The following is a 14699-nucleotide window of genomic DNA, read 5'->3' as shown; positions in this document are numbered from 1 at the left end:
TAGTACAACATAGATATAATGTAAAGACAAAACCGGGGAGACCACATAGCCATGTGAGAGATGACATAGGAATTGAGAAAATATAATAGGACCAAAATCTAGCCCATTCTTTCGAAGATATCCTAAAGTTGTTTAGAAAATTTGTCTTCATATTTTCACTACGAAAACGCTAATTAAATCAAATCGTGAGCTGCACTACTGATCATTAAATAAGCAGCAGTGCAACACTCTCCATCAGCCAACCACCTAGACATCCAAAATTAGGATTTAAAATGAGATCCTTCGTTGAAAGGTGAGAACCTGTCATTGCAATTGACATGTTCAGGCACAATTTAATTTAGTTATTCTTGTCGGTGTCTTCAAAGCATTATCGATGTATAAGATGGAAGGTATTAAGTTAGCAAACTGACATGCACATAAATATTTCTACTGGCAATCAGACAAATCACGCAAGTAAGCAATATAAAAGAGGATCGTAGATGATAAATCACGCATGTAAGAAATATGAAGTGCAGGTTTCTGTAAACTTAGCACTTCTCATTTTCTACATAGAAAGGTCCAATCAGATGTCCCAACAACAGTATATGTTTCGAAGGCCAAAAATGCTTATTTTCATTATTGTACTGTCTAAAGCATTCTTCATGGAGATAATCATGATATGTGATCATGCAGAAATTATTTTGCCTTTTGAAAAAATTGGTCTTAGTTGAAAATATATACATTCTAACTCGCTCAAGTAGTACTAAAACATGCTCTCGTACAATGGTCAATCATAAAAGGTCGCTTAATAAATCATTTAAAATTCCACCAAACTTCTCGATGATTATCTCAGGGTGCTCAATATACTACTCCTTCAAGGCATGCAACCAAATAGATAAATGTGTTACAGAGAAGCATCATCAGTGGGATATAGTACTACACTGACACACAATTCATAGTTTTTTAGTATTGCTGGGTTGGTACAGTATCCCAGTGTTGATGTATATACGGTGGAAGTTTAGGAATGAGTTCACTTCTTTAACAAAATAGGAAAAGTGTGGCCTATAAAATGCAAGAAAGTAAACTGATGGGCAGGGAACCATTATTTAAATTCCCATGGTGAATTTCCTACAAAAGTCTGCCGCGGGAACACACATGACAGAACACAAAAGCCATGTATATAAAATATACAGATAACATGTATGAGAGGAAGTTGTCATCCATACACTTAACTTCGCTATATAAATCATGTCCAGCTCCTCAATAGGCCAAAAGAGGTATGAGAGGAAGTTGTCATCCATACACTTAACTTCGCTATATAAATCATGTCCAGTTCCTCAATAGGCCAAAAGATGTCACTGGATCATAAAGAACTTCTTGAGAGCACATACCATGCCCTCCAACAGCAGATCCTTGCAAACTTAACTTCTCCAACATGAATATGTGCATACCTTTGAGTAGTTACCTTCCTTCAGGATCAACGCTTTGAGATCCATTGACTGCTTGTCTTGCCAACTGCTTCCAGTAGTTACCCTCCTGCTAGTAAAAAGATTAAGCCAGACAACCAATATGCTAAGCTTCACAGAGAAACATGATCCGAATACATTGCCATAGAGAAGGAAAAAAACTACAGACAAAAACAATAATCAAAAGAAAATATAGCTTAAAGAGAAAGCACAAACCTTGATACGCAAAACAGCAAACAATAAACAAGCGGCAGTTTAGAAGAGCAGGCAACAACATCACCTGTAAAACAGAAGAACGCAATCGAGTAAGGATGCTCCATTTTTATGTAGTATGTACATATTCATGATTTACAGATGCTGAAGCTAGACCGTAAAGGCTACTTTCTTAATTGCAGTATCACATACCAAAATGGATGCAGTTTTTACATGGAGTAATTAGACTGTTAAAAAGAAAATGTAAATCTAAAGATGCTAGAACATATGAATGTTGTTTAACCTGTAGAATATTGATCCAAGAGCATGCCGTTGGCTCTGCGCCTCTGCCTGCTCTTAAGTAAGGTTTGTGTTTCAATTTCCAAAGGCTTCGGTTTCAGTGTACGATCAATTTGCGTCATCAGCAAAATTATATCAAATTTGCACTTTGTCAGCAGTCTTTAAGAGGCAACTGTTACATGGATGAACTTTACATAATTCAAACAAGCTACTGTTTCTACTTGTCAATACAACGATTTTAAAGAAATTGAAGGTGGGAGGAGAGCAAGTTGAAGAAATTTTAATCCTATGGATGAAACCGAATAGTCGAGAGACCTACCAAGCCATTCCCGAGTAAAGAATTTTGTTGCACACATTCATATCATCTCTATCCTAAGTAGTCTGCAAAAGTGTGGGCTCACATGCAGTTAGAAGAAAACGATTATAAGTATTTCCAAACCAGAAAGCCGATGTAATATCTTGTAACAAAAATATATCAAAACCACGCCCGATTTAACCTTCATGATATTTTTATCAAACCATCAAATACACAACAACAAATAAGTACTCCCTCGTTCCAAAATTATTGGCGTGGTTTTAGCCCAAGTAGAAATCACTGAGACACAATTGGTGGATCAAATTTTTAAATGGTGAACCAACCACCAATCATATTTGTATTTTCCCAATTTCATGCTCTGTAGCGTACATATATGTTCATAAACTGAATAAGGTTAATTACAGGGTCAGTCATCTAATGGTATCCTTATTAGCTTAAATATTTAGAGTGTTATGCTAAAGACCTAACAGTACTCAGTAAAGGTTAATTACAGAAGTAGGTAACAGCAGTAAGAACAATGGGGGCTGGGATCCAGTCATATAGTTCATCAATCTTGATAAAAACAATCCCTCGCAAGAACAAGACCATGTAAATAAAGTGGCGACCAGACTGGGTTGGACTCGAAGAAAATTTAGGAAGCTCAGCAACAGCAAAGCCCCAAGTATGATCTTACTGATATCACATAAGGGTGCTGGAAAATCCAACCGATGGTGGGGTTCTTTTTGCAGGTAAACAACAGCAGCAGGCCAGAAGCTGCTGTGAGGAAATTCAGTACCAGTCAGATACAATGCCCCAAAAGTTTCTACCGTTTCTTAATGCACACTGAAAAACAGACATCAGATGATCATATTAATGCACAATAGAGGATAAGCAGAATAGCAGGGCAAAGCCATACGACTCCGCCATCATGCCGAAGACAGGCCAGCCAATAAGGACCAGGAAAAGTACGACCCCGAAAGCAATTGAACCTTGCACATTAAGGTGATCTTGTTAGCTCATAACTGAACTGGAACTGAACAATTTGGATACATGACTAATTCTAGGCCTGCATTGTTACATGTACAAGACCTTGCGATTCTTGGGCTTTGTGAAGAACTGTATTAGATGGATCCATATCCATAATTATCATTGTATGAACTGCAGTTTTCTTCCAAATCAGCAAGATGGATCCATATCCAGCCCTTCATCCAGCGCAGCAAGATGGATCCATATCCATTGGCGTTGTATGAACCGCAGTTTTCTTCATTAAATCTAGACTGAGAATTGAATAAATTTGCTTCCCTGTACAAGAGAGAGAGATATCAGGGGAAGAGAGAGAGCACGGAAAGGAGTGGGGAAGTACCCGCGCTTGGAGGGGAGGCTGGCCTCGCCAGCGTCCAGCCGTGGGGGTGAGGAGCACGTGGACGACGGCGGCCTCGACCAAAAGAACGGCGGCGGTGACAGATCGGATGGCCTGGGGCTGCCATTGTCAACACCTAGCTTTCCGTCCTCGTCGGGCGGGGAAGCATCGAGCCGCGGCGCTGCTCATGTAGGCACGGCCCGGGGCGACTGGATTCAGGGCATGAAGCTCCTACCCATCCCCTTCCCCGTCGTTCCTCTACCTCCCTTCCTCCTCTCTGCTACTCATGGATCCGCCTGAGTCAGGCTGGGAGGAGAGAGGGAGGAGCCTGGCGGCGTCCCACGCGGGAGGATGCAGGAGGAAAGAGATGGAGGAGGAGTGCGGCGGCTGTGGCGGCTGACGACCGAGGAAGGAAGGAAGAGGAAGGGTGTGGGAGGGAGGCGACCAAAGCCCATCCGATGGCCACTAACGATGCGCACGGGAGGAGCTCCGTGGACGAGGATCGGCTAGCATCCAGCCGTTGAGCCCTCAGGAAACATTTTTTTTCGTCGCCTGGGGGGCTGCCGGCGAAGATTTCTCGGGGATGAAAATCTTTTCAGCCGTGTCCACCCTTAAACCGCCCCGTCCTTTCAGCAGCGCGTTCTCGATGTCTCCGCTGGCCGCTGCTGCCCCCGCCCGCTATGGCCGCCGCTGCTCACGCCCGCGCCCTGTTGCTCGCGTCCGTGGCCCCGCGCCCGCTCGCGCTCATGGCCGTGCCGCCCGCTCGCGCTCTTGGCCGCGCGCTCCCTGCTCCGGCGCCCTCCCGCGGCGGTGTTGGAGGAGGGATGGAGTCGTTCAAGCCGACGGAGGATGAGCTGGTGCTGCACTTCCTGCGGCCGCAGCTGCGCGGGTTCTGCTGCCGTGGAGGCAGACCCGAGCGCGGCGCCGCCGTGGGAGCTGCTGGAGCGGCACGGCCTGCTGGGGCACAGCGGGCTGGGCTACTTCTTCGCGGCGCGGCGGCGCGAGAAGGTGGGCGCGGTGGTGGAGGTGGATCCGGGCGCTGCGCCGGCCGGTGCAAGGAGCAGTGTGCGGCCCGAAGAAGATGTGGTGGAGAGAACGAAAAGAGAGGGCGTGTAAGTGGATGGGACCCGAAGAAAAAGGGAGGAAAGAAAGAGTGGAAGGCTGACTATGGGCCAAGTGCATGCAAAGTTTTCTCTCTCCGCCCCCCAATGTACTGGGTTCTGCATGAGTCTCGGTGCTAGTTTTTGCAAAATCCGGCGAAAATCGAGAGTCTAAGGACATGGCTGGGACATATTTTTACTGCCGGCGACTAAAAAATGGTCCTGGGGGCTTCTTGGGGGGCCTAGTGAAGATGCTCTTATAGGTTAGAATTCGAATAGACATGTCCATGGTTATGGACAATTTGGAGATTTAATACTTATCATACAAGAAACTATCTTTTCCAGCTTCTCCATAGTTGCATATTTGCTTCACCCAAGATCATGGCATACCGTGAGGTGGAAGTGATATAAAGATCAGTTGTCGATTCAGAGGACTACAAAAGTGACGAGAGATTTACAAAAACTTCAAACAACCTGTGGGTATAACTTTACCACAAGACCTTTCCTGCTGCAGGGCTCCTGGCAAACAACAAACTGGAAGCTGGAAACACAAGAGAAAGCATGCCAATAATTAACCTTTAAGCAGAGGGCTATCGTTACTTTCCAGCAACGGAACTGTCAGACGAATTTCCATGCAGTTCTTATTTCAGGATACAACGACAGTTCATGGCCACAGGAGTTCAGTTTGTGATTTAACAAATAACAAGGAAACAGCAACATGGTCCATCATTATTATCGCCTCTCGCATGAAAACCTAAACCTGTATCTACAAGACACTTGCACAAGCAAAATTTGCCCCAGTGCTTGGTACTATTTCTGCAGACATTCTTCGTCCATGAACCTGACCTTCAACAATAGAATAAACCTCACTGCTTTGCCTACATCAGAATGCAGTTAAGAAAATGTCAACTATGAAGATAAAAATGCAATATTTAAGTTAGGCGTAAACACTGAAGGAAGAAGAATCAACAGAACGGAAGTTTATCGAGTCTTCATTACTCGAATATATTTCTATGGTTTCTTATTTCCCGTTTTGTTGACAGACAAGTAAATACTTCCAGTCATTGCCAAACTACCTTGAGTGTATTTTGAGCATGTATTGACGTAATCATTTGATGATTTCTCTTCATGATCTAGTCACGTTTTTCATAAAATGTCACCTGCCCCTCAAAGCAACCAATCATAATTTCGAATTACAACAACAGCAAGGATGAGAAAGTAGCATATTCATAATTTAAGCTACCTCTACACCTCTATGGTCATAGGAGAGCCACATAATTGTATGCACAAGATTGAGTGGTGAAAAATATTAAATGCTACATACACGGAGCTCTAACCTGTCCTAGTCCAGCAAAAGAAAGGTTTATTTCAGTTGATACAAGGGAAGGACAATCAGAAGGAAATCTTAAAGCAACCAAATTTACCTGAGAGTACAGGAATGTGCCAAAGATGGCAATGGCAGCTCCTAGTGCATTTACAGGGCGGACAGGTGTACGGAAGATAATGATTGACGAAACAATAACTGATATGCGCTTCATTGTATTGCCAATGCTAAACGTCAATGGAGAAATCTGGTCCAAAGACATGTAGGACACCTGGTTATACAAGTGGTAGAAAACGCTCTGTGCACCAATCCACCTACATGAGCGAACATTTACAACATCAGAAAACTGTCAATGCAAAGAAAAGTAGTATGCGATATATGTTCGGGTACAAATGCGCATAAATCCTGGTCACCTCCAACACAACATGTTGAATTGTTGACAAAGACTCCCAACAGAATATGTCAAGAGAATTAAAAGGCTATAAGCAACAGTGCTGCTAGTGAGTTATAAATGTATCAAAAATGTTGAAGTATGTCTTTAAATGGTGTGAATATGGAGATCATTTCAAGTTTCCACATGAAATTTAAGTACAAATCACAGCACATGGTATAAATGTAGAAGAAAAGTGAATTCTTGATTTTTCCTGCTTACCAGAGAACGTTGGGGCCAACATCTGCAAGAGCCTTTTGCCATCCAGTGGCCCACATTTGGGGGCCTTCCATAGCAATAGCAAATGGTGTGAGTATGACCAGGGACATAATTGAAAGGCAAGCGTAGTAATTCATGCCACTGACAGACTTCCCTTTCATGCCCCGCTTCGAAAAGATGTTGCGGAAAACAAATGCAAGGTTCGATATCATGGCACCCATAAATCCTGGTGGGAGGATAAGGCTATTAGCATCATGGAAGGAGTACATCAGAATAGCTGCCTCCCCTAACCAGTGCAAGACCAATCAAGAATTGCAAAGTTGCCTAGGCAGCTATAGCCTCTATTTTGTCTGGTGTCAAACTTCACGAAAAAAAGGTTTTAAGCTGTATCTTCTTGTGTTAAGGAGAATGCACTAGCCACAGTTTATATGTAACCATTCACCTAATTTACACAAAGTTATAAAAGATTATATGTATGATTACTGTTTATTCATTTCCATAAGTTTCAAATCTAAAGCACATAGTTCTTGAAGCTCACTTGAATCCAGATAGAGTAAATAATCATTTAGCAAGTCTTTTCAGTTTTATGTCAAAAAACATTAGGAATGTCGATTATTTAACCAATTAAGAATTGTCACCTCAGTTAACTCACAGAAACTGCTTCTTTGTATCTATGAACAACATGACTATAATGGTTAGAAGCAAAAGGCACATCAATTTCTCGACAACCAATAGGGAGAGGATACAAGAGAAACAACTTAGGAGGATTTTACTTAATTATACTCACCAATCATATTAAAGTTCAGCTCTGTCGCAGCAGCTAGACCACAACCACCAATGATCGGGAGAAGAGAAAGATATACAGGCATCGGAAATGACTCTCCGAGAATGAACCTTGACACCAAAACACTGAATGCAGGCTCAGCACTCTTGATAATGTGTGTGAATGACACTGCCACCTTTGACATGCTCACTGTGGCAGCAACATGTCCAATTGTATGAGCCACAGCAACCTTCATCAATGCAAACAACAAATACGATTCATGATTTCCATCAACAGATAAAATAGTTGCCACAGAACGAACGAACTCACCGGGAAAAGTGCTTTCCAGAAATCCAAGTCAGTCTTGGGGGCCTCAACTAGGCAGGTGACCCATGAGAAGAGCATCATCGCTGAGCCGCAGACGAGGGATAGTGTGGAGGTGAGCCAGGGATACGGGAAAGCATTGAGAACCTTCTTGTTATAGATGTTAAAGATTACATTAAGCGCCCACCAAGTCGCAAAATAGATTGAAATCTTCAACTTTTGTGCTGCTTCTGAGCTGGCTGGCACCACCTCAGCCTTTGACTCCTTGTCATCAGCCGCTGAAGCTGCACACCGGAAGTCAAGCAGCTGCCTCCGAGGCTTCAGCTCGGAAGTGTGTGGGTCATCTAGCCGTGTGAGGTAGAGTGGTCTAAGGGAGCAGGACGCAAATTTTTTCATGTTGAGAATGGACACCGACGGAACAAAAGCTGATTTAGACCGTTGATTGGTGACAGAGAAGGCGGCCGGAGAGAGCTTCACAGCAGGTATCATGGCTCCTGCAGATCAACCAAAAAACATTCATAAAGGAATAACAGATAGCAAGTGACATACAAACTGAACAAAGAGCTGCTAAAAAAATATGATGTTCCTTTTCAGTGAGACCTCCATTGAGCTGATCAAAAAATATGATGCTCCTTTTCAGTGAGACCTCCATTGAGGTGATCAAGAAAATGACATGGGACAACTTCCCCCAAAACAATGCTTGAAAATATTTACTCCAGTTTTATTGATGCAAGCTTTCCTTGAGATTATTATCAAATGAATGCATCATCCAAGCATGATCCAACCAGTTACATCTCTTGTCAGCACTATGCAATTCGTGCACGCCACAGGCTGGGGATTTTTTGTCAGATAAGACCACGTACGCTTTCATATTGACAGAAAGAACCATCTGCGATCCGTACTGACAAAAAAGACCATTTACGCCGTGGCGGCAGACCTGGCAGCCGACAAGTGGCACCTACCACCACAGTGGGCGGCGGCAAGAGCTGCCGCCACAGCCGCCGCCGGCAGCTCGGCTGCAACAGAAATTTCCGGTCTGCAGCGGAATAGGACGCACTGGTGGCCCTGCCGCCCCTCCCGATGGCGGCAGCTCCTTATCTGACAAAAATTCCCCTCGCAGTACCCGCATGCACCTGCCCGCCTGCACTCGAACAAATTTAGAAGGGGCTTACGTAGTACATATCCATGAAACGTCGCGATACAAAGAGTGCACGCAGTCACTTAAACACTACCATTACAAAGTCGTGTTGGTACGTGCATGATGATCACCTTAGGCTAGACATTGCTATACTACTACTTGACGTGCACACCGGCCGATTCATCTAGTGACAGAAAGGAGCACTTGTAATCGTTCACATGCATGCTATCGTGAGCAGCAGGAAAACGAGCAGCAGCCATCAGGAGTGGCAGCAGGGCCCACCAGCGTTTCGCCGTTCCGTTGCAGACCCGGATTTCTATTGCAACCGAGCTGCAGCCGTCGGCTGTGGCGGCAGGTGCCACATGTTGGCTGCCGAACCTGCCGCCACGGCATAGGTGATTTTTTTGTCAATACGGATCACAGATGGTCTTTTCTGTCTATACGAAAACGTAGGTGGTCTTATGTGACAAAAATTCCAGACTGGGAGCTATATGAGCTTGGTCACTGGAAAATCCCCAAAGGCTAAAACGCAAGGTCAAAGGTGTACATGAGGACAAATTGTGCATAAGCACATCGCTTTCGCCCAGTAATCTACACGTAAGGGTGTCGCCTTTCACCCCTTTGCACAAGCTCCAACTCTCACGGTCGTCTAACTGGGCAGATTTCGCATCCATTTATGAAATATAGAACAGAGAAGCCGGAGGCTGCGGCTTGCAGGAGAGGGGGGGTGGTACGGGGGAGGCGACGAGTTGGCGGTGCGGGAGGTACAGCGGCGAGGCGCCGACCGCGGATGATGGTTGGCAGCTGGGTGAGAGAGATGGGTGATACGGCGACGGATCATAAAGCGGTGTTGCAGGTTAATTATTTTATTTTTACAGGATCGACAGAACAAACCTCTGCAAGATCTCACCTTTCTTCCCGCCCAAGAAGACTTGCTCGGATCAATAAAGTCTTCTTCTCAAATCGCGGCAAGAAGAGGTAAAAGCGGCGCCTCTGCGACGAAGGATTCGAGGACGGCAGAGGCAGGTGGGGATAGCTGGGGGTCAAGATCGAACCTGGGAATCTGAGACGGGAACCCGGAGATCACAAGGAGGGAGAGGGGGATTGCTCGAGGCAGGACGGAGGTAGGGAGTTCAATTCCTTCGACGAGTATAAAGGCAAAGGGAAGGGGGAAGGTGGCGGCTGGGGAGGGGGCCAGGGAGGTTAGGTGCCGTGTGGCTCTTTGTTAGATTGTACAAATGCCAGGGGCTTCTTCTCCAAGGAGACGAGCCATGGTAATTTGGAGTTTTTTTTCGAGAGTACGCAAGAGTGTACCGTATTTTTATAGAAAAGAGAAATATTGATTACAAGAGACCTTTAGAGTATTGCATCCTGCTGCAGTGCACATGATAGGTGGGGTTGGGTCCACATGGCAGTGAATGTACTGCACCATATGCTAAGGATCCTAGGGAGGGGAGTGGTGACGCGTATTGATTTCAGATACAGATTATATAAAGGATTTGGCAATTCTTAACACATAAGTTGCCTCGCTTTCACGCATACGACAGTGACCTCCTGTATAATCTACTTTACAACAAGCAAATTTTTGGCTCGAAGGATGAACATCTATGTAGAAAGAAGCTGCATAATTGTGATTTTTTTTTGCGGGGCACAATTATGAGCTTTCACATTAAGTTTCCTAGGAATATGGAAGACCTGAGCTTGAATGTTGATTGTTGCAGCAAAATATTTTGCTAGTGTCCAGGGACTTGAAGAAGATTCTTTGACGCCACTGCATGAGCTAATGTCAAATTATTCGCTAGGAAAGTGATTTTGATGTTGACGATGTGTGAAGCAATTTCCGAGACAACATATAAAGTTGTAGCCTCCGCCTCTAGTGGAGTTTTGACACTTTTAGCTGCTGCAGAGATTAAGATACCTATTCCTTACTTATTCTCGGCAGTGTGAATGTAAATTCCTATTCCTATTTTCCTTGAGTTGTTTTTGGAGTTAGTAGTGTACTTCTTCCATGCAGCATCGGTATAAACCTTGGAACCTGTTATCCAAGCATCTGTTTTTAGTGAGCATCCCTGCTTTTGATTGTGTGCAGATTCTATCCTTGTTTCCTGCTTTATTTTTGTTGGTGAACCTGCAATGTCTGCACAAGATAGTAAATCTTGCCCATTTATTATTGCTTACATAGGAGAGTTTGATTTTCTACCAAAACGTTTTCATTCCTGAACTTCCAAATACACCAAAGAATAGTGATTATGTTATTGAGAGAGGCATGAGGGTGATGGGAGGTTAACAAAGCCTGGATAAATAGCAGGTATTCAATAAAAGTTCTGCGCAAAGAATTCATACCTAATATTCCAAGGTTCAGAGAACCAAGCAGTTTTAGCAAAGGGACAAGTGAAGAACAGGTGTATGTCATTTTCTTCCTGATCACATCTTACACAATGTTTTATAATATGAGAAGAAATTTTACCTGCCCTCGTACCTGTTGGAATTGCTCTCCTAAGAAGCCTCCATGCAAAATTTTGTACTCTAGGTACCATCTCATTTGTTCTCCAAGTCTGTTTTAAAATTTGCTTTACACATGTAGGTACCTGTCTGGGTGTAGACTCTCCATGTTCCTGCATATCCTGTAGGCAAGTCCTATATGCAGATTCGGATGTACATTTTCCTGAATTATGTAGCTTCCAGCATAAGATGTTAGTGCCTCCTAACTGAATTATTGGAACCTGCATAACGATGTTAGATGCCTGCTCATCAAAGGGTGTGCAGATAAGATTAGTGTTCCAAGATTTTTGGTTAGGCGGCCATAGATCTTTAAATTGCGAAGGATAAATGAAGTGCCCATGTGTTGTAGGGTGAAACCCTAGGTGGGATCTTTTCACACTTGAAGGGGGGAAAGGGAAGAACACGCAAGAACACAAGGGGGGAATCACTCGAACAAACACAAATCACACATTCACTAGAGTAGCATACATGAGATCCACAAGAATACAAGAACAATTCAAGGAAAATAGCACTAGGGTAAAGTTCTTCCCACTCCCAAGGAGGTGAGGTCTTGGTGATGATCTTCTCCAAGAGGAGGCCTTGATAATCCACAAAGGATCTTCCCTAGAGAGGGGTCTTGACCTCCAATAGGAGAGAAGATGAGCAAAGCTCTCTCAATGTCTATCCAATACTTTGTTAGCCCAAAAAATGAGCTAGATGAGGAGTGCTTATTGGCTAGGGACATATTGGGGGTAAAACAAGGGTACATGGGTAAATTATCCCGAAATGTATGTAGCCATGGTGGAGGGTTCGGGCACCCGAGGTCAAGGGGTCCGGGCACCCGGGGGTCACCGAGAGACGGAGGGTCGGGCACCTGGGGCACGCCTGGGGAGGGGGCCAGGGTACCCAGAGGTGTGAGGCCTGGGTCCCGGGCACCCGGGGTGTCCAGGGGCCGTGCCCTTGGCTGCTGTAGAGGGTCGGGCACCCAGGGGCTGAGGGTCGGAGCACCCGGGGTGGGCGGAGGAGCGCCCAAGCAGGGGGGCTGGGCACCCGAGGCGGCCAAGGTCGGCACCCAGGGCGGCCAAGGCCAGCGTCCAGACAGGGGCTGGGCACTCGGGGTGTCGAGGGACGGCTCCTAGCCGGTAGCCGGGCATCCGGGGCTGCATGTGTCCGGGCACCCGGGGTAGTCCGGGACTTCCGCTTCTTCGTGCTTCGCGTGTCCTTCCTCCTCCTTCGCCATGTGTACTTGGGTCTCGCTCCTAACTTCTTCATGGACTTCTCCGTGGTACCTCAAAATGCATAAGCTTTCCATTTGAGGTAGAATCCAACTTTCATGTGAATCCGAATGAAGCTCGAAGAGGAAAGAGTTAACCTCGGTTTCGATGGCACGTGCGCAAGATCTTGTCACTAGTCCTCCTCGTGGTGCTTGATGGGTTGTAGTAGAGTCCATGGGGATGATGTAGGGATGCTCCGCATCATCTCCCCCCCCTTTGGAGAGATCCGTCCATGGATCGTGATCTTCATCACCATGGTATTGGGTCAAGTCCTTGACGTTGAAGATGTTGGCGTCGCACATCGTATATGCCTTCACATGACCAAGTTGTCTCGTGACGGTATCGCCTTGTGAATCCTTCAAAATGAAAGAACATGACAAGCACTCGGAAAAACAAATGAGGTTAGCGAAATTGCAAAACCTATTCGTGTGGTGAGTTACCCCACAAGTGTTTTCATCATGCTTGTCATAAGAAAGGACAAGGGGGTAGGTTATGGTATGTAGGCATTTGATGCTAGAACAATCAAAGACATTAAGCTTAAGCAAACAAGCATGCTTCACAACTAAGATGTCCAACTCTCCAAGATCAATAAGCATAGCATGGTTGCACTCACTACATGTGAATACGAGAGATGCAACAATTGGAGGCAAGGGACAATGATCAAGATAAATCATGTTAAAGGCATGAACATATATGCCATCAACCCAATGAAACGAGAAAATATGTAACATGGGTGATGCAGCAAAGTAAGTGATCAAAGCAAACAAGTCATGCAAGCTAGTAGTGCAAAGATGCAACATACTAGATATAATCATGGTAATCATGTCATGTGCGCAAATAGTGGGTATACATAATGCACATGACATAACACAAGCATGAAAACAAGATATGAGCAAAGAAGGTTCATTGTATTGGCAAGAAGTCCTATGTAAATAGTTTCATGGCAAAGGCATGGAAGGAAGCATAACATGCAAAGTGAACACGGTGAAATAGGCATAAGGTGACAAATGGTATATAGCCCATAGCCGTGTAAGAGCCAAGTAAAAGAGATGCGCGTAGTCCTTGCGCGAAGGGAACGGTAATAAGGATACTCCATGGAATCCCAAATGATAGTTGCTCTCAAGAGCTCGTTTCGTCAACTCATGGAATTGTGAGGTGGACGAGTATTCGTGAGTACCTACACAAAACAAAGACAAAGGAAAAATTGTGTGTGCATGGTATATGTACACATCATCCATTATGATGCATACATGCATGTGTTGGTTAGCATAGAATATCCAATGCTCAAATAAATGAGATGCATGATATATAAACATGCCATCCATCATGATAGGCTTGTTGTTATGTATAGCATAATGGAGACTCGAACTGTGTAATGCATCACTAGTAACATCTAGAGCATTGTTATGAATGGTATGCATATGGTGCACACAAGGGATGGAATTAAGTGATACACAATAATTTTCATGGCATGGCATATGAGATGAATTGCACAAATTTTGCAAAGGTAGCATAGTAATATCATCACAAGAGAAACACATACCAATAACCATGATCTCGTCATCTATGCCATAAGTACAAATGGGATTTATTTGAATAGAACATGCATAGTTACTATGTTGAGATTGGAATGATGCAATATGGGAGATCTCACTCATAGCATATGACAAGTTTAATGGATTGTCAAACATAATGTGACCAATACAATTTTGACATGATATCCTATGGAGCATAGCATCACAACTAGGTAATTCGACATGCTCAACATCATATTCATCATAAATGGGTGGCATATCGAAATGAGTAGAGGATGTAGTATGTCATGATTCCATAAGGTGATCAACATCATGCAAGCAATCATTTGCAAGATAGTCCATTAGTGGGACAAGTGAAGTACCATCACATATGTTACCGTTGTCATTCCACTCATGTGGTGTAGGAGAGGTAGTGTCAAAGACCAAATCGTGGTCAACGTCATCATCGTGTTGGAACCATGTGGGGGTGCATCGTAGTCCACCATGGTCATCGTCTTGTCCAAAGTAAGGATGAAGTCA

The 14699-nt window shown here is 44.4% G+C and overlaps 1 protein-coding gene across 4 annotated transcripts; it reads right to left on the bottom strand.

The window, feature by feature from the left end:
• Positions 1-5308: 5308 nt before the first annotated feature.
• On the bottom strand, positions 5309-10115 carry LOC125525894 (glucose-6-phosphate/phosphate translocator 2, chloroplastic-like). 4 transcript variants are annotated; one of them, XM_048690901.1, is made up of 6 exons: positions 9785-10115; positions 7759-8246; positions 7453-7678; positions 6669-6891; positions 6117-6330; positions 5309-5570 (listed from the first exon to the last, which is right to left on the bottom strand). In XM_048690901.1, exons 2-6 carry the CDS (start codon positions 8239-8241, stop codon positions 5559-5561), a joined length of 1158 nt encoding a protein of 385 aa, XP_048546858.1. In that variant the 5' UTR covers positions 8242-8246; positions 9785-10115; the 3' UTR covers positions 5309-5558. The 4 variants fall into 4 exon arrangements, with proteins under 4 accessions (XP_048546858.1, XP_048546857.1, XP_048546861.1 ...); XM_048690900.1 differs by having other exon boundaries at positions 9801-10113; XM_048690904.1 differs by lacking the exon at positions 9785-10115 and adding an exon at positions 8715-8739.
• Between the last annotated feature and the right edge of the window lie 4584 nt (positions 10116-14699).

The sequence above is a fragment of the Triticum urartu genome, chromosome 7, assembly GCF_003073215.2.
Source record: "Triticum urartu cultivar G1812 chromosome 7, Tu2.1, whole genome shotgun sequence".
Classification (NCBI taxonomy): Eukaryota; Viridiplantae; Streptophyta; class Magnoliopsida; order Poales; family Poaceae; genus Triticum; species Triticum urartu.
The sequence above is the reverse complement of the archived record's forward strand: the minus strand, read 5'-3'. Positions and strand labels throughout refer to the sequence as shown.

What these genes read in the sequence shown, in the direction of transcription:
- LOC125525894 (XM_048690901.1), bottom strand. Translation starts at nt 8,241, where the DNA reads ATGATACCTGCTGTGAAGCTCTCTCCGGCCGCCTTCTCTGTCACCAAT. An exon ending in TCTGGAAAGCACTTTTCCCG is followed by an intron (nt 7,679 to 7,758) that starts GTGAGTTCGTTC and finishes GCATTGATGAAG; the next exon opens with GTTGCTGTGGCTCATACAAT. An exon ending in GTTGGCCCCAACGTTCTCTG is followed by an intron (nt 6,331 to 6,668) that starts GTAAGCAGGAAA and finishes TCGCTCATGTAG; the next exon opens with GTGGATTGGTGCACAGAGCG.